The sequence below is a fragment of the Giraffa tippelskirchi genome, chromosome 2 (genome assembly GCF_054371585.1).
Source record: "Giraffa tippelskirchi isolate mGirTip1 chromosome 2, T2T-mGirTip1v1.2.pri, whole genome shotgun sequence".
Taxonomy (NCBI): Eukaryota; Metazoa; Chordata; class Mammalia; order Artiodactyla; family Giraffidae; genus Giraffa; species Giraffa tippelskirchi.
The window spans coordinates 202,334,927-202,360,607 of NC_137276.1; the positions used below are offsets into that span (position 1 = coordinate 202,334,927).

The 25,681-nt window shown below is 36.3% G+C and overlaps 1 protein-coding gene across 1 annotated transcript in view; it reads left to right on the forward strand.

The window, feature by feature from the left end:
- Nucleotides 1–25,681, forward strand: part of GBE1 (1,4-alpha-glucan branching enzyme 1) — a 297,215-nt gene that overhangs the window by 130,593 nt on the left and 140,941 nt on the right. The window contains exons 4-7 of the mRNA XM_081552326.1: nucleotides 14,985–15,110; nucleotides 16,177–16,312; nucleotides 18,655–18,745; nucleotides 25,254–25,463. Coding sequence (XP_081408452.1) covers nucleotides 14,985–15,110; nucleotides 16,177–16,312; nucleotides 18,655–18,745; nucleotides 25,254–25,463 — 563 coding nt within the window. The remainder of the gene's footprint in view (nucleotides 1–14,984; nucleotides 15,111–16,176; nucleotides 16,313–18,654; nucleotides 18,746–25,253; nucleotides 25,464–25,681) is intronic.

Sequence of the window (25,681 nt, forward strand, 5' to 3'; positions counted from 1 at the left end):
CAGCACACCAGGCCTCCCTGTCTATCACCAACTCACGGAATCCACCCAAACTCATGTCCATTGAGTCGGTGATGCCATCCAACCATCTCATCCTCTATCATCCCCTTCTCCTCCTGCCTTCAATCCTTCCCAGCATCAGGGTCTTTTCAAATGAGTCAGCTCTTAGCATCAGGTGGTCAAACGATTGGAGTTTCAGCTTCAACATCAGTCCTTCCAATGAACACCCAGGACTGATCTCCTTTAGGATGGACTGGTTGGATCTCCTTGCAGTCCAAGGGACTCTCAAGAGTCTTCTCCAACACCACAGTTCAAAAGCATCAATTCTGCAGTGCTCAGCTTTCTTCACAGTCCAACTCTCACATCCATACGTGACCACTGGAGAAACCATAGCCTTGACTAGACAGACCTTTGTGGACAAAGTAATGTCTCTGCTTTTTAATATGCTGTCTAGGTTGGTCATAACTTGCCTTCTAAGGATTAAGTGTCTTTTAATTTCATGGCTGCAATCACCATCTGCAGTGATTTTGGAGCCCAGAAAAATAAAGTCAGCCACTGTTTCCACTGTTTCCCCATCTATTTGCCATGAAGTGATGGGACTGGATGCCATTATCTTAGTTTTCTGAATGTTGAGCTTTACAGTTAGGAAAGCTGAATTTTAAGGAAGTTATAGCTTTTTCCCAAGATCATGCCTTTCTTCAAGTTAGCAAGGTCTGACTGTACAAAATACCAGCTCATTAATCCTCATTGCAAAATAAATGATCTGCACTTGCTTAAGGTATGAAAAGGAAAACATTAGCAGGTTTTTTTTTTTGTAGTATTTTTTTATGACTCTGACATCTTCCAGAGATAGTATTGATAATATTGTCCAGAGATAATATTGTCCTTTAATGAGTTTATGTTGTTAGAGCATTTCAGTTTGAATTTAAAAATATTATTTTGAGTGTTCATCATATTAAAGGTACTATTTTAAGCATTTTATTTGCTGAATAGCTTGCTCTGTTTTAACCCTTGCTTAACAGTCAGTCCTATGATGTATGTTTTTTGCTTACTCGCTAAGTCCTGTCCAACTTGCCCTTCAGGCTTCTCTGTCCATAGGATTTCCCAGGCAAGAATACTGGAGTGGGTTGCCATTTATGAGGTATATATACTACCATTATTCCCAGTTTTAGCTGAAGAAAGTGGATGTTGACTAGATTAAGTATCTTGTTTGATCTCGTAAGTGACTGAAACAATAATCAAACTAAGATGCTTATCTTCTATTTTATCCTCTGTGGTATACTGGCTTATATCAGTTGAAGTTGGGAGAACTGTAGTTAATCAACTCACTAAAACATGATTTTAAATGTGTGGAAACGTGGTGATTTGGCCACATGCTGATCAAGAGAAACAAACCATCTTATTTTTAACTGTAATTACATAGAAAGTGGATAAAATAAATACATATGGTAAATAGCATCTTGAATAAATAGGTGCCCTGTTTTCAAGTGGTTTTGCTTGCTTGTAGTTTATATTTAAATGTTTATGTGTATATATTTAACCTACAACAGTTCTGCATTCTCTTTAGAAATACTTGTCCAGGAAGTGATATCATTGCTTTTATCAAGTTGATTCATATTTTGGATTTGATGCTATCTCTTCTTTCCTCATTGGTGGTTTTTCTTTGGTTGCAATATAGCAAAAAGATTTCATTTGCTTTGAGCTTTTTAATTCATTGATTACTTTTTCTCAATTTAGAAACTAGATTATAGTCTTTTTTTCCCCAAAAGATGCAATGCATTTTTAAATCTGATTTAATTTATAAAGTCAGTTTTGTAAGCATTGTTTTCAGTAGGAAACCCCTAGGTACAGCATTTAATATTCATATTTTTAATAATCCCTGAAGAAAATGGATGGCATTCTGTCTCTAGTTTTTCTGAATAATACTAAATCTTATTTTCATATAATAATCAGGACCATAGTTTTTAGTAACCATACATCTGTGAATCTATGCTTCTTTTTTCAAAATTTAAACACCATGAGACTTCTGTCATATTTTTATTCTCCAATTGAGAGCTCCATAAAAGAGTTGGAACAGTTTCTGCTTTATTATTGTGGATCATGATATTTTTCATAGATTTTACTATGCTCTTTAGGCAATTAAAATCATGAAGCTAAAATAAACACGTAATTTAAATTTTTTTCTTAAAATTATTTTATTTCAGTAACTTAATGAGTTGTGTTTGAATATATCACTTATGTATCCATTTAATACATTTGTGGCAGTGGAGTTTTATCTCCCTCTTTTGGAAAGCCAAGGCATGGCATTTTGATTAAGATTAATTCTTTACAGTTTTTCAGTTTATATAATTTCCTGAACACATAGATATAAAAATGAATATTTTTCTTTGGCATGGTTTTCCTTTGGAATTTTGGAACATTGATAAAAAACATTAAACTTTTTTTTCCCTTTGCTTTCACTTTTCATCCATTGGGAATATGTTTCTTCAGCATTGGGTATGTAGTACAGGACATAGGATATGAGTTTCAACCCAGGGAAACTTTGTTTTGAGAATTGCAATGCTTTCATTTTAAGAAGGGTCATTTTTACTTTTTTGTAATTATTAATCATGATTCATAACATCATTAAAAAAAAACACAAACAAGACTTAAAAACAATTAAGGAATGTAGACAGAAACAGCAAAGTGCCTCTTCTCAAAATTAACAGCCTGACTCTTCCCCCTACTATCCACTGTTTTTAGTTTTTGAGTATTCTTCCTGATCTGTTTCTAGGCATTTATAGACTGTCTTTCTCCTTATCTTTCTGCCTCTCTGTATTTTTATGCTTTAAAAAAAAAAAAACTCATAAAAATATGATTAATTTATGCCTGCTGGTTCTCAGTTTTCTTTTTTGCCCTCACTCATGCAAATTTCAAAAGGTACATTAGTATTTTGCTGACTTAAATAAACTCCATATACATATGAAGAGAGTGCTATATAAATATATAAGCTAGAAACTGATAGTTAAGCATTCTACTTTGGCATACTATTATAAAAAGAAATAAAATCTTATTAATATGCAATGTATATCACACAAATCTGTTTATTTTTCTAACTAAAGTAATTTTATAATAATCTTCTGTTTTCTTGAGGTAGTAAGATCAAGAGTTCTACCTTCACTACCATTGTTTAGGATAGCATTTGTGTTTTCTACCCTCTTTGCTATTTGCAGCTGAGCCTTAAAAGTGCTCTGAATTTATCTGTGTAAATTGTTCAGTGGTGTTGAGTACCTTGCTGGATATGGTCTTAGATTTTATTTTGCAGTGCTGCCTACAGACTATGAAGAAGTACTTCAGATTTAAAGATTTTCAATTAATCATTACCATATCCCAAGATGACTACATAAATGTTTTATAAAAGAAAGTTTTCAAGAGTCAAAAATAGGCTCTTATTTAAAAAGTCTTATGACTAACCGGTTTGGTAGTTTTCGTTTGTTTGTTTAATTTTCATAAATTACTTTCAGAATGTAATTATTTAATCAGTTTCCCTAAAAGTTTTAAAACACTGCTTCAGTCTTCAGAATCTAAATGAAGTTCATACAACAATATATATGTGTGTGTGTGTGTGTGTGTGTGTGGATATATATATATTACCATTATGAAACATGGTTGTGAACTGCCTCTGAATTTAAGGAAAAAACTCTCAGGCTTTATTTCATATATAAAGTCAGAATTCATTGAAATAGTGTAAATTGAATAATATACAAGTAATGGCTTTTGTTTGTTGCCTTTGGAAGTAACAATGTCATTGACATATGCATATTTATATTAAACTGGATTTAGTCCATTATTATGCTAAATATTGTTAGTTTATGATGGCCAATTAATTCTATTTTATTAACTTAAGAAGTCACATTTACAGTCCTTTTGAGAGGTTTGAAGCGATGATAATAATGAAGTAATAATCCAGGATGACTTGTACTGCTAATTAGTGGGTGATTTTTGTACACCTCTGTTCATGCAAATATTTTTATCATTCTTTTAAATAAATCTGCAAGTTAGACATGAAAGTATACCTTACCTGTAAATCTTACAGTGGATACTTAATTTTATTTTTTAAATTTTATATTGAAGTATAGTTGATTAGCAATGTTGTGCTAGTTTCAGATACACAGCAAAGTGATTCAGTTATACATATAATTGTATCTATTCTTAAATTCTTTTCCCATCTAGGTTGTTACAGAGTATTGAGTAGAGTTCCCTGTGCTGTACAGTAGATACTTGTTGGTTATCTGTTTTAAATACAGCAGTGTGTACATGTCAGTGTCTTAAGTATTTGGTTGATGATTAAAGCCATTATAACTATTCTATAAGCATGGTCTTTTCTTAGTGTAACCATACACTGTGTCATAAATAGTTGTTTCTCAGCTGAGCATCAATCCTTTCTGTTTATTACTGAGACATGAACTCATTTTCAAATTATTCTATCAAAAGTAATTCTAACATCTGAAGAATAAACCCTGTAGGTGCTTTCTTTTTCATTTCAACATTTTTTTTTTGGTCATTTTAGGCCCAGGTTTGGGCATACCTATGGCTTCCCGGTGGCTCAAATGGTAAAGAATCTGCTTGCAGTGCAGGAGACCAAGGCTCAATCCTTGGTTCAGGAAGATCCCCTGGAGAAAGGAATGGCTACCCACTCCGTATTCTTGCCCAGAGAATTCCATGGATAGAGGAGCCTGGTGGGCTGTAATCCATGGGGTTGCATAGTTGGACACGCCTGAGTGAATAACGCTTTCACTTTTTCTTATGCTGTTTGTCTTCTAGTGCTGTTACTTTATAGACATATCTTGGGAGTTTTCTGTTTTCACTCATCTAATCTTGAAATCTGGTCCATTCTCCTCCTATTCTTTAGGCCTCCACTTTCTAGGTTCTACCTCCAACTTTTTCTTAATTGAGCCTGCTTCTCCACTGCTTTTTTCAAACTTACTTTGACTCTATAATATCTCATTATCCAAATTTGATGTATTCTTTTAAACTCTTGCCCTATTTTAGGTCAAACTATCTTTTTCTTATTTTGCATGATAAGAGTACTTTTTTCAAATCCTAGTTTAGGCTCAAAGTATTCTCCCCTTGCCCCCAACATTTTCTCTGTTTCCTCTGAGGACTCCTGTGTATTGCCAACATCTGCTTCCTTTTGCATGATAATCATAACAACCCTGCTTATAAAATTTAAATTTTAAATTTACTTTGAAACCGAATGCAGGATGAAAAAAATTTCCCCCACGCAAACACTTTTTGTGTGATTGTTTCTCATGATTCTGAATGTATATGTAATTGTATATAGAGGGGTACAAATGGAAATTGAGTCTATGAGCTAATTAATTGTGGCATGTCAGTTGTCTTTGAGTTTTCTACTGCTCATGCTTGTGTAGATTTATTAGAATTTTGTTAGATTAAGTATCATTCAGGGTTCTTAGTCAAAATGATTGATGTCCATATGATTTAACTGAAGTGTTAGTTTCTTTCTTTCAGATTTTGTTTGGGTGTGTCTACTAGATGCAGAAAGCTAGCTGCAAGGGATTGTGAAAAATGTGACTGTAAGCTTTCCCTCCTTTCTATAATAGAGGGAAATGCCAGAAAGTGATTTGACTGACTGAAGAGCCAATATCATCTACAACTTTTAAATAAAGACTATGGGATTCTTAGGAATCTCAAGTATTGAAAAGACAATCATCCAATTTTAGTAATGGCATTTAAAGCAACCATGGTAAATATTGTTTTGCAATATGATTTATGTGATACATAGTATAGAAATTGTGAAATATTTTAAGTGGTGGCTAAACTATAGGATAAGATCAGAAACTTGAATAGATTCTCCATACTCTTTTATGAGGTCTTCTTAAGTGCAGTGGAAATTTTTTGATAAATAAATCAGTGAATATTCATGGGTGTACTCAGGACCACAAATGAATAAATTTTGAGCTAGCATGGTTGACTTTCATGATTGAAAGTTTACAAAATGATTGAGAATAATTAGGGAGATTAGACTATGAAGAATGAAAACAAATTAGACTATGAAGAATGAAAACAACTTATAATTTATTATTGAATAAGAAATAAAAACTCAAAATAGTTTGAGACAAATTTTATTGCAAAATATGTTTTGTCATCTGCAAAAGTGTTTATTATTATCAAGGTTTAGAAAATAGGTTCCCTATAACTTTAGTGTTGGTTTTCTTTCCTGCATGATAACTTTTTAAAGTAAAAATCTATCCTGTTATAATTGTAACACTGGCCCCTGTGGCTACTTTGTCTTTTGCTTTCTCAGGTCTAGCTTTTATCTCCTAAGATACAAGACTGCAGCCACAGAATCAGAATCAAGGGTGACAGGTAGGGTAGTGATAATGGGTAGAAGTAGGACTCTAGCATCTTTATTTTTAAATGTTCCTCAGGTAGTTCTCATTGTTCATCCAAGGTTGCAAACTACTGTCAAAGACACATATAAAAGTCTAATACTCTCTTTACTGAATTCAGGGGACACGTTCATATTCCAAACATGTCACAGTTCAGCGTATACAAATCAATTTCCACAAATGTTTAATTCCCTCTGTTAAGGCCACAAGGGAACATATAATACACATTGGAAAGATAACTATAAAACATTTTCTTTTTCTTTTTTAGTTCTTATGGAAGTGAATCACAGGTATCTAGAAAATTAAACTGCCCATAAATACATGTTCCCTGATTGCTCCCTTTATGTGAACATTGATTCTAGAAATACTTTAAATGTATTAGCAGACTCTCTTTTTCTTATATCCATGTACTATGAAATATCTTGCACTTATTTTACAGTCTTTAATTATTTTGTCCTTCAATATGGGCATAGTAGATTTTAAATATGATTATAAAATCTGGAGATTTGAACACTTTCATTTTTCTTTAGGAGTATCGTTTTTAATAAAAATATTTTGTGCTTTTTTTAAAATTATGTAGTCATTAATTTTTTTTTAATAGAGCTTTTGTTTTGTATTTGCAGTATTTGATCTTTTATTGATGTGTTAGAAAACAGAAGAAAATCACATTTTGTTACTGTTTAGGTGGGTGTTATTTTAGTTATAGTTAATAGAAGTATTTGCACTTTGGCCAAGTAATAATAGTGAATTCAAATAATAATACCTACAGGACCTTTTTGGCATGGTAATGTACATACTATATAATCTTTTTATGATTTGAATATTTTCATTTAAGCTGAATTCTTTTATTGAGTGACACAGTTAAGTGTATGTTAAATATCAACATTAATTTTTAATCCTCTTCAATGTAAAGTTTTTTTTATTCTTCATTCTGTTCATCTTTAACATCTTTCAAATATGCCAGTAGGCCATAAATTTCCCCAAGTGACTCAGTATGCTCCTGATTGGAAAAAAAACAGAAAAAGTTTTTTTTTTGTGTGTGTGTGTGTGTATCTTGTGCTTATAGTCACTCAGTCTTGTCCAACTCTGCGACTCTGTGGATTGTAGCCCGCCAGGCTCCTCTGTCTGTGGGGATTCTCCAGGCCAGAATACTGGAGTGGGTTGCCGTGCCCTCCTCCAGGGGATCTTTCCAACCCAGGGACTGAACCCAGGTCTCCTGTATTTCAGGTGGATTCCTTACCAGCTGAGCTATCAGGGTAGCCTGTGAGTAAAATAAATATTATATGTATAAGATATGCAATCTTATACATATGGTATTTATTTTATGAAATATATATTTATATATTTGGAAACAGTGAACCATAAGTCACTGCATTTCAGCCCATTATTGTCTGAGCCTCATGCAGAAGTCAGGTGGGTATCCTGTGTGCTTTATTGAGTTTCCCAGCTTCTCCAGAGAGCTTGTCACACTTGGAGATCAAAGTTCATTTGCCGTTCTGTGCCTTCGCTATCTACATAAGATGGGAATATCTATGTTTAATAATTTAAATACACTTCAGTTGGGAAGGTTTAAAGTAAATGACTCCATTGTGGAGACTCATATTATTTTTTGCTACTTCTTCCCATTGTTGCTGTCTATCAGTTGACAAGAAATTATCCAAGTGCATATTTTGAGTTTCATATCTCACATGTACTCATTAGCTGTTTCTCATTATATTGTCTGTTTAATCGGTTTCTCGTTAGATGGGTGTACTTGTATTTTGTAATTCATACATACCTATTTGTAGCTTTTCCTCTGATAGAACCTGCACCTGACAAAATATGTGACTTTTGTGGAAGGAACGAGTGATAGTGTTGTACTCCATATTATTAAACCTTAATTTATAAAGAATATTTAAATGTTACTCTGAATTCTTTTCATTATTAACTGTTTTCTTTATGTAACAGTCATTAGTTATATTCTTGGTGATAGTCTCAATGTATATTAAGTATATGTGTTTTCTCAAAAGATCTTATGATTTTTAGAATTACATATCCTATATTTAGTTTCTGGAGCTTTTCTAAATTTCTGTTAAGGTGGTGAATGAATTCTCCTCCACCTGCTACACTTTATATTTTACTTCATTATAGTAGCACTTAGAGTGATTGCTTATGAATCATGTTCCTTTTTTTTTTCAAATGATTCAACTTATCACCATATAGACTTTTATAATTATACTTAGTGAAGTATTTTAAAGTGAGTTTTAACTCGTCCTATGATAATGCCGCTCCCATATAGCACTTCTAAAACTACTTCTTAATATTTTTTGTTGATGTTATACTGGATTATACCTGTGTTTACCTAATAGAATTCTAGCCTTCACTGCCCATGGGTGAGTCTCTTTAAAGCACACCTTTTTCAGCAATGAAAACTCACAGATTTTTTTCCCCTTTTCATGGCTTTTTTTCTTTTATTGCTGTATTGATTTCCAATGTCTTGGAAGTTTAAATCCTATATTTTTATATCATGTGTAATTCATTTGTTTTCTAGTCTAAGTCACCTAATCAGTCTTTACCTGATTACAACATAGCAGCTTTGTTCTTATTCTTTTCTCTTAAGAGTAGTTATACTCACTTGCTCAGGGATATTTTCAATGCCTGCTTCTTAAATCTTGCATAATCCCTTTGGATTTTGTCTTTTTGTAGTGATGTCACTTTATAAGGTTTTTGTTCATGTAATGGGCCTGAAATGAAGCAAACACTTTATCAGTTCTACTTAGTTGTTTATTTCTTTAAAGATTTGCCTCAGGCAAAAGACAGAAACAGAAAAATATATTATTGTTGTAAAAATTTTTAACTAGGCTACAAGGTTGGGGAACTGGGATGGAAACCTATGGGAGTAATACTCCTTTTTATGGATAGAGGAGCACATGTCTCTCTAAATCATTCTAAATAAGGACCTGTTTTTAGGAGAACCAGTTACTGATCTTCATTTATTTCTTTTGGGCAATATTCTGCAGTTTCTTCTCTCTCATGTATAAGTATTACAGAAGTGAATGTTTTTATCTCTGTAATTCTACAATTGGTGTTAAGTCAGAAACAAAGTAGCTATAAGGTATAGTCAAAAATAGTCTCTATTCTGTGCATAGGTATTCTTTATGCAACAATTTGATACAATTTGATCTGATGCTCATTTTTGTCATATTATAAATTTATTTTTTCACAGCTAGTATGCTTAATCTTTTCTTTTAAGGCATTTTTTTTTTAAGGGCCTACATTTACATTAGAGAAACCTTTAACTGTTCCTACTCAAGCTATTGTTACAAGACTTAACCTTGAAAAATTTCTTGTTTCTTATTAAAAACGGAAAAAAAAAACACCTGACTTGTGATGGCGTGTTTTAAGATAAATTTTATTCAAAGCTTAGGGGACTGGAATGCAAAAGTAGGATGTCAAGAAACACCTGGAGTAACAGACAAATTTGGCCTTGGAGTACAGAATGAAGCAGGGCAAAGGCTAATAGAGTTTTGCCAAGAGAATGCACTGGTCATAGCAAACCCCCTTTTCCAACAAAACAAGAGGACTCTACACATGGACCTCACCAGATGGTTGACACAGAAATCAGATTGATTATATTCTTTGCAGCCAAAGATGGAGAAGCTCTATACAGTCAGCAAAAATAAGACCAGGAGCTGACTGTGGCTCAGATCATGAACTCCTTATTGCCAAATTCAGACTGAAATTAAAGAAAGTGGGGAAAACCACTGGACCATTCAGGTATGACCTAAATCAAATCCCTTATGATTATACAGTGGAAGTGAGAAATAGATTTAAGGGACTAGATCTGAAGGACAGAGTGCTGAAGAACTATGACGTTGTACAGGAGACAGGGATCAAGACCATCCCCAAGAAAAAGAAATGCAAAAAAGCAAAATGGCTGTCTGAGGAGGCCTTACAAATAGCTGTGAAAAGAAGAGAAGCAAAAAGCAAAGGAGAGAAGGAAATTTATACCCATTTGAAAGCTGAGTTCCAAAGAAGAGCAAGGAAAGATAAGAAAGCCTTCCTCAGAGATCAGTGCAAAGAAATAGAGGAAAACAATAGAATGGGAAAGACTAGAGATCTCTTCAAGATAATTAGAGATACCAAGGGAATATTTCATGCAAAGATGGGCTTGATAAAGGACAGAAATGGTATGGACCTAACGGAAGCAGAAGATATTAAGAAGAGGTGGCAAGAATACATAGAAAAACTGTACAAAAAAGATCTTCATGACCCAGATAATCACGATGGTGTGATCACTCACCTAGAGCCAGACATCCTGGAATGTGAAGTCAAGTGGGCCTTAGGAAGCATCACTATGAACAAAGCTAGTGAAGGTGATGGAATTCTAGTTGAGCTATTTCAAATCCTCAAAGGTGATGCTGTGAAAGTGCTGCACTCAATATGCCAGCAAATTTGGAAAACTCAGCAGTGGCCACAGGACTGGAAAAGCTCAGTTTTCATTCCATTCCCAAAGAAAGGCAATGCCAAAGAATGCTCAAACTACCGCACAATTGCACTCTTCTCACACTCTAGTAAAGTAATGCTCAAAATTCTCGAAGCCGGGCTTCAGCAATATGTGAACCGTGAACTTCCAGATGTTCAAGCTGGTTTTAGAAAAGGCAGAGGAACCAGAGATCAAATTGCCAACATCCGCTGGATCATCAAAAAAGCAAGAGAGTACCAGAAAAACATCTATTTCTGCTTTATTGACTATACCAAAGCCCTTGACAGTATGGATCACAATAAACTGTGGAAAATTCTGAAAGAGATGGGCATACCAGACCACCTGACCTGCCTCTGAGAAATCTGTTTGCACGTCAGAAAGCAACAGTTAGAACTGGACATGGAACAACAGATTGGTTCCAAATCGGGAAAGGAGTACGTCAAGGCTGTATATTGTCACCCTGCTTATTTAACTTATATGCAGAGTACATCATGAGAAATGCTGGGCTGGATGAAGCATAAGCTGGAATCAAGATTGCTGGGAGAAATATCAATAACCTTAGATATGCAGATGACATGACTTTTATGGCAGAAAGTGAAGAAGAACTAAGGAGCCTCTTGATGAAAGTAAAAGAGGAGAGTGAAAAATTTGGCTTAAAGCTCAACATTCAGAAAACTAAGGTCATGGCATCTGGTCCCATCACTCATGGCAAGTAGATGGGGAAACAGTGGAAACAGTGGCTGACTTTATTTTTTGGGGCTATAAATCACTGCAGATGGTGATTGCAGCCATGAAATTAAAAGACACTTCCTGCTTGGAGGGAAAGTTATGACCAACCTAGATAGCATATTAAAAAGCAGAGACATTACTTTGCCAACAAAGGTTTGTCTAGTCAAGGCTATGGTTTTTCCAGTGGTCACGTATGGATGTGAGAGTTGGACTGTGAAGAAAGCTGAGCACCGCAGAATTGATGCTTTTGAACTGTGGTGTTGGAAAAGACTCTTGAGAGTCCCTTGGACTGCAAGGAGATCCAACCAGTCCATCCTAAAGGAGATCAGTCCTGGGTGTTCTTTGAAAGGACTGATGAGGAAGCTGAAACTCCAATTGTTTGACCATCTGATGCGAAGAGTTGACTCATTGGAAAAAACCCTGATGCTGGGAGGGATTGGGGGCAGGAGCAGAAGGGGACGACAGAGGATGAGATGGCTGGATGGCATCACCACCTTGTTGGACATGAATTTGGGTAGACTCCGGGAATTGGTGATGGACAGAGGAGTCCTGTCATGCTGTGATTCATGGGGTCATAAAGAGTTGGACATGACTGAGCGACTGAACTGAACTGAACTGATAATACTCTTGGGCTTCCCTTGTGGCTCAGCTGGTAAAGAATCCGCCTGCAGTGTGGGAGAACCCGGTTCGATCCCTGGGTTTGGAAGATCCCCTGGGGAAGAGAAACACTACCCACTCCAGTATTCTGGCCTGGAGAAGTCAGTGGACTGTATAGTCCATGGGGTCGCAAAGAGTCGGACATGACTGAGTGACTTTCACTTTCATAGTACTCTTTGTTGGTTATTACAACAGTTTAGAAACAATAAATCAGAGGCGAAGAGAGGTGGCTGTCAGCAAGTATATTTCTTAGGAAAACCTAAACTTCTGTACCAGAAATCCTTTCAATTCAGGAGTCTGAAGAATCGAGAAATTTGTTTCCCTTCTCTGTAATGATTACAGTGAAATGTTCCAGATTTGGTGGGAAGCTTTGTTTTACATATCATTCAGATGCAGTCTCTACTTATATTGCTAAAAAAAAAAAAAAAAAAAGGAAAGAATTGGATAATTAAAAGTTTCCACGTCAACCATCAACATTATAAAAATTGATGAATAGGAATATCTAATATAAAACACTAATAGAAATGAAGAAATAGAACTTTTGGTAACAAAAACATTAACGTCATTCAAGAACAAGTAAATAATCCATTGTCAGATGTAAGATTTTATTTTGTTGTACCTTCAAGCTCATAAGTTAACCTGTTACTGTTTCATGGATTCTGGTAGAAAACACAGGACTCCTGAATCAGAAACTTGCAGTAGTTCCCCTTGTTTTCCAAGTCTTATAGGGATGATGTTGTGTGGTCTAGTTTGATGCTATGCACACAGTTAGTTTGCCTCATAGCTGAGGAGTATTTACTTTCTGTTATAGAAGCCTTAAGGAAGCCTGTCTATTGTCTTAACGGAAAACATTATCTCATTCCTCAGGGTTGCTTGCCACAAACACAATTCTGAGAAATGGCCTCTGTAATCAATAGGACCTTATATTGTTAGTATATCCAGCAAAATATGTAGGAATGAGGAAGACCCATAGAAGAAATCTTCCTTCCAGCTTCTATTACTCAATAGCCTCCAAAGACATTCATGTGTACTGTAAGATAAGTAATTTTCCAAAGAATGTGGAAATTATATTCAGCATAAGGAAATTCTGTATGTTCTTTGTTTGAAGTTTTAAATATTCTCTCTGCCAGCAGACACCTTGAAAAATAATAATTGATTCATGATCATTATTTGGGGGGATTGTAGAGTCATTTGCAAAAAAAGAGAAAAGATAGGTGGATGGATTAGGCAGGGTACTATTCATGGAAAACCAATTTCAGTATTTTATTTCCCCATAGCCTGTCCTGGGTTGATGAGTGAGCAAAAAAGCCTTTTCTCACATATAACACTGTGTGTATTATACTAGAAATGTATGTGACTTAAGGAACATAGTCCAGGAGATAAAATACTCCTGTACACTGTTGATCTTATTCATTTATGTTTTTGTGGTAACTATTTGAATAATAGCAGTACTTAGCTGTGATAGGCTTTAATAAGTGGGAGGCATAACTAAAGAGATAAAATTGAACTCATGTAAGTTAGACGTTTCTTTTTACCATTCACCTGTCCCTTCCATCTTAAATCATGATTTATTTTTTCTGTGTCTGAGGGAAGTGCCATGAAAGCCTGTTAAGCAAAAGGAAGTGAGTGTCAGAAGCTCTGCTCAGCTTTTGGTTCTACTACTTGGTAACTTTGGGACTCTGGCTGCTCATTTAATCTCACTTAATATTTGGGTTATAAAGATTACCTGGAATCAAGTGAGATATGATTGTGAAAGTCCTTTCTAAACTATAAAGCATTCTACAAATATTTAATTACCAAGAATTATGCATACTTGAGCTTTTCTCAATTAAAGGAGACTGAGGAATATGTTCTTTCTCAATGCTTAGGGTAATCACTGATCACTCAGCATTTAGATCAGTTCCTGATCTGATCATTTTTTGTTACACGCTGCCTGCTTTTAGAAGGCTTAACTAATTAAAAAGAAACTTTAAAAAACTATATTCTAGTCACTTGGAAACTCTGTTCCTGTAGCTCACTTTGCTCTCTAACCATGCTGATAAATTCAAAGTACTATATTCAGTACTAAAAAAATTGCCTTTGCATTTTTATTGTCATTTTTTGTACTGACAGCATTAGTGATACTATTGGCAAATATAGAAATAAATGGTTAAAAAGGAAAATGTTTGGTTTCATATGGTAAAGCATACTTAGAATAAGGTGTACGAGAAGTAAAAATTGAAAAATAGTTGAAAGGTAGTGTTTGTCTATATAATGCAGTTATTAATCAAAACCCATTTTTCTTCTTTAGCCTCTTGAAAATGTTATCATTAATTGCTATGAAAAGAAAAAGGAAGAGATGGCGATATAACTCATCACCTTTCTTTTTTTAGTATAGTAAGATTTGTTCCTTCTGTTGATTGATTTATTGACAGTAGCTTGGAATAATATTCATGTCTTTTTTACTATCTACTCTATGCTTACTTTAATTAACTACTATAATGGTTGATTGGCAATGATGGAAATTGCCAGAGAATCAAAAAATATTCAAGCTGGAAATGGCTTAAAGGATCATATACCATGGCAGATGAGGAGAGCAAGGTTCATAGAATTTAAACATCCTTAAGGTCACACATCTGGATGGCAGTGTAGATTCTTAAGCTCATTCTTCCATTCCTTCCTTGTCACAGTGCTCATAGACTATCATGCATTAGCTTAAAGTTTTGGAAGTATTTTAAGGCAATAACATCTTGTTCTCTTTTTAGCTTGTTATCAGGAGTAAAAGTGGAGAAATCTTGTACCGTATTTCACCGTGGGCGAAGTATGTGACTCGTGAAGGCAGTAATGTGAACTATGATTGGATACACTGGGATCCAGAATACTCGTATAAAGTGAGAACAACACATCTTTAAATAAATGCTTGCCCAATATTCCTAGGAAAATTAATTTTTACTTTTATAACTTTTATAGTCATGTTCAACTTCTCTTTTCACCACCAATTTAATATTTTACATCATAGTGCACCTGTTTGCTATACATACATCAGAGCCCATCATCTGTAGCCAATAAAATGTAAAAGTGAGTTTTTATTTGAGCGTGCGTTTCTGAAATAGGAGTGGGGCAAAATAGTAAATCTCTGTGTACTACCGTATAAGGAATACTGATTTTTAAACATTTTAAATAAAATTTCAATTAATCAAAGACTCCAGTGATGTAATATTTCTCACTGTTTGGGTCTAAAGCAGAATCAGGGTCCTTAGGAACAATGAAGACGTCTTGTGAATGTATATTTTTTCATGAATGTATTAATTGGAGTAATTAAAAAAATTATTTATTTTAATTGGAGGCTAATTACTTTACAGTATTATATGGTTTTTGCCATACATTGACATGAATCAGCCATGGGTGTACATGTGTTCCCATCCTGAACCCCCTCCCACCTTCTTCCCCATCCCATCCCTCAGGGTCATCCCAGTGCACTGGCCCTGAGCACCCTGTCTCATCCATCAAACCTGGGCTGGCGATCTGTTTCACATTAATTGGAGTAATTTTTTAAGGCTATCTTACTGACAAGAGTTATAAGTATCTTTGAGCTCAATTTTCTGTCCTTTAAGTTATTGAAGCTTGTTGATAAGCACTTTGCATTTAATAATTATATATGCATTTTCACAGTTCTTGTGTTTTCTCTAAGGCTTAGGCTCAAAATACATCTTCACTCAGTGATAAGCCATAAGTCATTGCATGACTTCTCTTTTAAAATAGGTCTATTACCATGATCCTAACAAGGATTTTTTTTTCCCCAAAAGAAAATTTAATGGAGGTAGACAGTGCCTTTCATATGTGAAAGTAGTTTCAGAGTGTTTGAGTTAATTCATCATTTCATTTAATGTGCTTAATTGGTTAGTGTCATATCTGCATTTTTGGTCTAATTTTATATGTAATTTTAATATTCTGTAGTTTAAACATTCCAAACCAAAGAAGCCAAAAGGTCTACGAATTTATGAATCTCACGTGGGAATTTCTTCCCATGAAGGAAAAATAGCTTCTTATAAACATTTTACATGCAATGTACTACCAAGAATCAAAGACCTTGGTAAGTAATAACTGTGATTTTTATTCAGATAAAATTTTAATGAGTCTGTTCTCTTATTAGAAAAGCTAATTACAAGTGTCTTTTTTGTGTGTTAAGAGATTAAATATGTAATAGAAATGCATTTTATTTTAGGCTTCTCAAATTGCCTTGTAATAGTGATAGCATAGAAAAGAGAAATGGAATAAAGATAGAACATAAGAATTCAAGATATTATTCCAATTTCAATTTTAAGTAATGTGAATTGATGGCTTCCAAAATTGTAGATAAATACATAAGCATAATTACTTTTCTGCAGGAGAGAATTTTTATCAATTTAAGTGGTCATTGATTATAGCCTGTTTGGTTTAGTCTGTTAGCGAAAAAGATCTTACATTTGTAAGTAACTGGAACTCATTTTGTTTCAGGGTCATTGTAGATATAGTTTCTGTTAGGATGACTTGTTTGACAGATATTTATGGTGCATCTTTCTGTGTGAGACACATCGTTCTAGATGTTTGTATATTGTACTCTAATGACAGACCCTGTCTTCATGGGAACAAACAAGAGAGTGAATAATATAGTGTTGGATTATTGATTGGGAATGCTCTAAGTGTGTTATCTTCTTTTTATAGGTTTTTTTCTCATCGTTTCACAGCATATTAGCACCTGCTCCAGTAGCTAGGCAGAAAGATAAACTACATTTAATTAGTCTATTTCTAATAGGCAGTCCACATTTTGGCTAGAGGAAAGTTTCTCATGATGAAGTTTTCATTTATATAGGTATTTTGATTACCTGAGGTGGTGAGGTCAGGTTCCAGAAACCATAATTAATTAAATGTATGGAGAAGTTAATGTGAATTATATTTAATAGGTATTAATTAAGATTGTTATATTTGAAATGTTCTCTCATTTCATACTGTAATGAATTGTTTATGACCTATATCTTACAGAACTTTCAGCAAAACAGGCATTTTCTTTTTCTTTGTGTTTGAATTTCATAGTACAGTACTCTCGCCATAAATAATTTTGTTGTTGTTCAGTCACTAAGTCATGTCCGACTCTCTGCGACCCTATGGACTACAACATGCCAGGCTTCCCTGTCCTTCACCATCTCCTGGAGTTTGTGAAATAAGTTTAGGAATGGTTAATGATGTAAAATGAATAATAAAATATATAAGTTGATATTTGCTCATAAGAGTAATATTTATTACATAGTGGAGAAGTAAACAACAAACTCTATGTTATTAAGTATTATACTTGACATATTATTGAGCAATAGTTTATACACATATTTAAACTGAGAGAGTTAATTTGTTTCTTTTTTAACAGCAAAGCCAAAGGTAATAATGTCTCAACAGATTCTGAATCATGGAATTTATGTTGTTCTTTAAACTTATGAATCCCTACTTCTGAATGTGAATTTTTAATTGTTCCAGTGTTAATTATGTACTAAAATATGTGCACAAGAAGTTATACTAACATGAATTATATTTTGAGAACAGAATAGGAATATTTTCTATGTACACTGCAGAAGACAGTCAAATCATATTTGAACATTTTACCAAATTTTTCTTTAAAGAAAAAGATTATTTTTAGCTTTTTAAAAAGACCAAAATTTATTGTATTCTGATTATTTGCTTACATTAAAAACACATTAATAGGTATTTTTAAGTATTAAGAACTTTTAAAAATACATACCTATCTTTTTGAGCCAGTTCATTTAGAGTTAAAGCAAAACATTTTCAGATAGAGCAAGGAAAGATATATGTATGTGTACTTGTGTGTGTGTGCATACAGGTTTACACACATGGATGACTGTGGAGTAATTTTTTAGGTGCTAGAAACACCTAAAAATGGAAAATGGAAGTGGAAAATGGAAGCATTAATGCTGGCTTCATAAAAGCCACCTTTTAGAAAAATTGATTTGATGGTATATCTTAGGCTAGAAATAAGAGAAATATAAAGAAAAAGGTGAGATAATGTACATGGCATGCAATCATTTACTTTTATTTGGCTTTCATAATCTTCGAAATGAATATTACAAGTGCAACTGAAGTTTAGCATATGCAGATTGTCATCTTTAATATTCTAAAGCCAAATTAAGAGTATATTTGCATATCATTTATTACTTGTTAAAATGAAGACATTTCAAATAGCTTGACTATAACCCTCAAGAACTAACTGTCCAATTTGTGTTAGAAGGTCAGACAAGAAAAAGATGTTCAAGTAGTAGAACTTTTTAAAATGACCAGACCTTAGATTATGTGTGAAACTTAATGCCTTTTAAACAGGGGGCTGTGTTTATATATTATAACTTTTTTTATATGTGGCTTTTAATCTCTATTTGACCTTTGCTTATACAGGATATAATTGCATTCAGTTGATGGCGATCATGGAACATGCTTACTATGCCAGTTTTGGTTACCAAATCACAAGCTTCTTTGCAGCTTCAAGGTAAAATGAAGGACATGATATCCATTTTCTTATGTGAACAAAAAATTTTAAAAATGGAATGAATTTCTGTATTTCATATGATGTCTTATGACCTACTTTAGGGTTAACAGAGTTAATAAAATCTGAGCATTTTCTTTTAAGATCATAGATTCTTCTCTCATCAAACCTTAGAGACTAGCCTGATTTAACATTGCTTTTCATGAAATGATTTCTGGTACAGAAAATCCAGTTAGCCTGCTGAAATTGTCATGTTTGGAGGCTAAGCTTTAGTCAGAAAATACTGACTTAGTGAAGCCATTATTGCTAGAGCTCATATCCTTTTCAGGAAAGACTCACTTATGTAGGAAGGTAACTGAGAAGGCCCTTGGTGGGACTTATACTACCCACAGAACTGTCCTTTTTCCCAGGCTGAAATCCAAGGAATATGACTCTGAGCAGAAAGACATCAGAGGGTCATGTGCAGTTGGAGAGGTACTGATCTGAATGACCACAAGCTGCACAAGTCCACCTTTGCCTCATGGAGCTTACAGTGTGGTGGAATGTAAACATCAATCCAGCTGTTGTTGTTGTTCAGTTGCTAAGTAGTGTCCGAGTCTTTGTTAACCCATGGACTATAGGACACCAGGCTTTCCTGTCCTTCACCATCTCCGGAGTTTGCTTAAACTCATGTCTATTGATTCAGTAATGCCATCCAACCATGTCATCCTCTGTGGTCCTCTTTTCCTTCTGCTTCAATCTTTCCCAGCATAGGGTCTTTTCCAGTGAGTCAGTTTTTCACATCAGGTGGCTGAAGTATTGGAGCTTCAGCATCAGTCCTTCCAATGAATATTCAGGACTGATTTCCTTTAGGATTAACCGGTTTGATCTTGCTCTCCAAGGGACTCTCAAGAGTCTTCTCGAGCACCACAGTTCAAAAGCATAAATTCTTCAGCACTCTTCCTTCTTTATGGTCCAACTCTCACATCTGTCCATGACTACTGGAAAAGCCATAGCTTTGAATATAGTCCTTGTGGCAAAGTGATATCTCTACTTTTTAATACACTGTCTAGGTTTATCACAGCTTTTCTTCCCAGGAGCAAGCGTCTTTTAATTTCATGGCTGCAGTCACTGTCTGCAGTGATTTTGGAGCCCAAGAAAATAAAGTCTGTCACTTTTTCCATTTTTTCCCCATCTATTTGCCATGAAGTGATGGGACCAGACGCCATCATCTTAGACAGAAATCCAGTAATCATATATATTATGATTTCCACTTGTAATAAAAGCTGAGAAGAAGATGGAAAATTGTTCTGATAGCATAGAACCAGTGGTTTGACCAGTTTAGATTAGATCTAAACTGATGTTGCAACTGAGATTTAAAACATGGTTAAGAGATAAACAGTTTTCAATCTTAAAAAAGGGAGGGGTTTATCTAGGGGGAAAGGTGAAGTTCCAGTACATAGATAGCATTCCCGACATAGAGAAAAGATACTGATCCCTTTACTTGTTTCCTTTTATAGGATTTCTCCTTGAACGAGTTATCTGTCCTTATTGTCTCTAATTCCTCCACTTCTCTTTCTTGAGCTCATTCCAAGTAGGTACTCTACCTCTTTGCTGAAATTGCTCTTATCTAAGGTACTGATGGCCTCCACATATTAAGTCAATCATCAGTTATTAGCTTACTTGACCTGTCAGCAGCATTTGGCACAATTGATTACTCACACCTTCTTTCAACTTTTTTTCTTTTCTTGGCTTTCAGAATATTAAACTTTCCTGTGGTTTTTCTCACATCTTTTGTTGCTTCTTCTTTATTTCCTTTGTTCTTTCTGATCACTAAAGATGGGTCCTCCTAGTACTCAGCCCTTGGTTCCATTCCCTTCTGTATTTAAATGAAGTATCTTTAGGGTCTCATTATGCCTCATTCATTCTTATGGCTTAAATATACTTTATATGCCAACCACCAAATTGAACTCCCCAGTCCTCACCTCTGTTGTGAACTTCAAACAGTGTCTATTTGAGGTTGGAATATCTAATATGTATCTCATACTTTACCTGTTCCAGACTACATTTCTGTTCTTATCTTCTAACCTTCTTCTCTTATTATTTTCCTTAATTCAATAAATGCCATTTCTGTCTTTCAGTTACTTAAGCCAACTGCATTATACTTGCCTTTTCTCTGTATGGTCTCACTACACTCTAATTATCAGAAAACTAGCTACCTGTAACTTCCCAAATATATCCCAAATCTTTCTGCTTCTCCTGTTCCCACTGCTACCACTCTGTCTAAGTTGCCACTTCTTACCTGAGTCATTTCATTAGCTCTGTGATGGGTCAATCTGTATTCTCTTGTCCTCCTTCCCTGGCTTTCTCCTCCACACATGGACTACTTTCTGCAAAGTACCCAACGGCATCTGTTTAAGATGAAAATCAGATCATTTCACTTTCATGTCACTCAGAACTCTCTAACAATTTTCAGCTCTCTTTTGAAATAAAAGCCAAATGTCATACATTGATCCAAAAGGCCTCATGTTATCTGGGTCTTGGGCAGTCTCTGGAGTCCTCTCTTTCTTGATCATTACACTCCAGCCACACTAGTGTGTTTGCTCTTCTTCGGATGCTCATTTCTGTCTCCAATGCCTGTTCATTTCTGAACACTCTTCCTTTAGATATTTGCATGCCTTACTCCCTACTTCTTTATTATCTTCGATCAAATATTGCCCTTGTCATAAAACTTTCACTGATGACCTTATTTAAAATAGAAAACCTTCCCTTCCCACTAGTGGCCTGGCTTCATTTTTATTTTGAGCAGCCACTGCTATCTGATATTCCACATACTTTGCTTATTTATTTGCTACCACCCAACTAGAAAACAAATCCCATAAGGCCAGTGATGTTTGTTTTGTTCACTAGTGAATCACAGAGCATAGAAAAATTTATGGCACACAGTAGACTGCTTAATAAGTATTTGTAGAATGAATGAATGAATGAATAAAACTTTAGGGCTGTTTATTCATTGAACATGCTTTTCAGTGAGTGGCAAAAGAGGCCAGGTAGCTAGGATAAGAAGAGTGATGGGTAGAGTGTTACAAAATAAATCTAAAGCTTTTGTATGTGTTCAGTCACTTCAGTTGTGTCCAACTCTTTGCAACCCCATGGACTGTAGCCTGCCAGGCTCATCTGTCCATGGGATTCTCCAGGCAAGAATACTGGAGTGGGTTGCCATTTCCTCCTCCAAGGGATCTTCCCAACCCAAGGTTCAAACCCACATCTCTTATGTCTCCAGCATTGGCTGGTTGGTTCTTTACCACTAGTGCCATCTTGGAAGCCCCTAAAGCTTTTGGAAGGAGCCAAATTAGTGCAGTAGGTCATGATGAAGAGAGACAGAAATCAATTCATTACAAGCATGATTACTTATTTAAAAGGCAAAAGTTGATGCTATGATGCGAAGTGAAAGTTGCTAAGTTGTGTCTGAGTCTTTGTGGCTCCATGGACTATAGAGCCCATGGAAGTCTCTAGGCCAGAACACGGGAGGGGGTAGCCTCTCCCTTCTCCAGCAAATCTTCCTGACCCAAGAATTGAACCGGGGTCTCCTGCATTGCAGGCAGATTCTTTACCAACTGAGCTATCAGGGAAGCCCTGATGCTATGATTGACTGCAATATTGAGACTTTACAAAGATTCAAAAAGGCCTTCCTCTAGGTAGTGAGTTTTGTTTCACACAGACTAGAAAACCATTTTTAACAAACTCATGTGCATATGAATTGCCCATCTTTCCTGCTTGGGTCATGACAGGGCCCACTGGTACTTGGGGTATTCCAGTCTGGGAATAAGTAAGTGCAAGAGAGATGGCCTCAATCAAGGCACTAAGGATATTCAAAGAAGTATTCTAAGAGCCCCCCAACCCCAACCATGCATACACAAAGGGATGGCCAGGTATGTAGACAGGGATGACCATGCCTTTTAAACTAACTAGCCTTGGCAATGGAAATCAGAAGGTCTGAGTATGGAGAAGGGAAATTTTACTATCTGCCTACTCAAAATGTTTGCCTTGGAAACGAACAGAGATCATTCTGTCGTTTTTGAGATTGCATCCAAGTACTGCATTTCAGACTCTTTTGTTGACCATGATGGCTACTCCATTTCTTCTAAGGGATTCTTGCCCACAGTAGTAGATATAATGGTCATCTGAGTTAAATTCACCCATTGCAGTCCATCTTAGTTCGCTGATTCCTAGAATGTCGACGTTCACTCTTGCCATCCCCTGTTTGACCACTTCCAGTTTGCCTTGATTCATGGACCTAACATTCCAGGTTCCTATGCAATATTGCTCTTTACAGCATCGGACTCTGCGTCTATCACCAGTCACATCCACTGTTGGGTATCGTTTTTGCTTTGGCTCCATCCCATCATTCTTTCTGGAGTTATTTCTCCACTGATCTCCATTAGTATATTGGGCACCTACTGACCTGGGGAGTTCATCTTTCAGTGTCCTATCCTTTTGCCTTTTCGTACTGTTCATGGGGTTCTCAAGGCAAGAATACTGAAGTGGTTTGCCATGCCCTTCTCCAGTGGACCACTTCCTGTCAGACCTCTCCACCATGACCCATCCGTCTTGGGTGGCCCCACACGGCATGGCTTAGTTTCATTGAGATAGACAAGGCTGTGGTCCGTGTGATCAGATTAGCTAGTTTTCTATAATTTTAGTTTTAGTGTGTCTGCCCTCTGATGCCCTCTCGCAGCACTTACTGTCTTACTTGGGTTTCTCTTACCTTGGGGCTTGGGTAATTCGTCTCGCCGCCGCCACCGCCGCTGGCCCCAGCCCCCTGCCCGGCCTAGGCCCTGTCAGCCGCAGTCCCCGGCCCCCGGCCCGGCCTAGCCCCTCTCGGCCACCGCCGCCGACCCCCGGCCCCCAGGCCTGGCCTAGCCCCTGTCGGCCCCCGGCCCCCAGCCCCCGGCCCGGCCTAGCCCCTGTCGGCCGCCGCCCCTGGCCCCCGGCCCGGCCTAGCCCCTGTCGGCCCCCGGCCCCCAGCCCCTGGCCCGGCCAAAATTCTCCAAGCCAGGCTTCAGCAATACGTGAACCGTGAACTTCCAGATGTTCAAGCTGGTTTTAGAAAAGGCAGAGGAACCAGAGATCAAATTGCCAATATCCGCTGGATCATCGAAAAAGCAAGAGAGTTCCAGAAAAACATATATTTCTGCTTTATTGACTATGCCAAAGCCTTTGACTGTGTGGATCACAATAAACTGTGGAAAATTCTTCAAGAGATGGGAATACCAGACCATCTGACCTGTCTCTTGAGAAACCTGTATGCAGGTCAGGAAGCAACAGTTAGAACTGGACATGGAACAACAGACTGGTTCCAAATAGGAAAAGGAGTACGTCAAGGCTGTATATTGTCACCCTGCTTATTTAACTTCTATGCAGAGTACATCATGAGAAGCGCTGGGCTGGAAGAAACACAAACTGGAATCAAGATTTCCGGGAGAAATATCAATAACCTCAGATATGCGGATGACACCACCCTTATGGCAGAGAGTGAAGAAGAACTAAAGAGCCTCTTGATGAAGGTGAAGGAGGAGAGTGAAAAAGTTGGCTTAAAGCTCAACGTTCAGAAAACTAAGATCATGGCATCTGGTCCCATCACTCCATGGGAAATAGATGGGGAAACAGTGGAAACAGTGTCAGACTTTACTTTTTTGGGCTCCAGAATCACTGCTGATGGTGACTGCAGCCATGAAATTAAAAGACGCTTACTCCTTGGAAGGAAGGTTATGGCCAACCTAGATAGCATGTTTAAAAGCAGAGACATTACTTTGCCAACAAAAGTCCGTCTAGTCAAGGCTATGGTTTTTCCAGTGGTCACGTATGGATGTGAGAGTTGGACGGTGAAGAAAGCTGAGCGCCGCAGAATTGATGCTTTTGAGCTGTGGTGTTGGAGAAGACTCTTGAGAGTCCCTTGGACTGCAAGGAGATCCAATCAATCCATCCTAAAAGAGATCAATCCTGTGTTCATTGGAAGGTCTGAGTTTGAAGCTGAAACTCCAATACTTTGGCCACCTCATGCGAAGAGTTGACTCATTGGAAAAGACCCTAATGCTGGGTAGGATTGGGGGCGGGAGGAGAAGGGGACGACAGAGGATGAGATGGTTGGATGGCATCACCCACTCGATGAACATGGGTTTGGGTAGACTCCGGGAGTTGGTGATGGACAGAGAGGCCTGGCGTGCTGCCATTCATGGGGTCGCAAAGAGTCGGACACGACTGAGCGACTGAACTGAACTGACTCAAAATGTGAATTTTTATTGGGTTATAAATTTACAGTTATTAGATTATTTTTTATTAAATGCTTATAAAAATGCCTGATAGCAGATATTAAGCAACTTTGACCTGTGTCTAAGTAATATATCATACTACATTTGCATATTTGAAGTACCTAGTACTGTTCTGGTAAAACAGTTGATTCGCAGTAAATAATTGGTTGTTTCCTTTAAATGTGATGTGATCTTGTTTTTACTGTCTCTTTTACCTTCAGCCGTTATGGAACTCCTGAAGAGCTGAAAGAACTGGTTGATACAGCTCATTCCATGGGTATTACAGTCCTTTTAGATGTGGTACACAGCCATGCCTCAAAAAATTCAGAAGATGGACTAAATATGTTTGATGGGACTGAGTCCTGTTATTTTCATTATGGACCTAGAGGGACTCATATTCTATGGGATAGTCGGTTATTTGCCTATGCCAGGTATGTACATATAATATGGAAATGTCTTATTTGTTTAAAAAATAATTCAAGGAGTTTTACCAAATTCATTGTATGTGTACTCTTTCACTGGTACTTAATTTCTTAATTTTTTAGAATATTTTGTGAGAAATGTTTATCATACATTGAATTTACCTTGTTTTGATTAGCACATGTATTCGTGGTAAGTTGCACTAACTTTCAGTTTTACAAATCACATA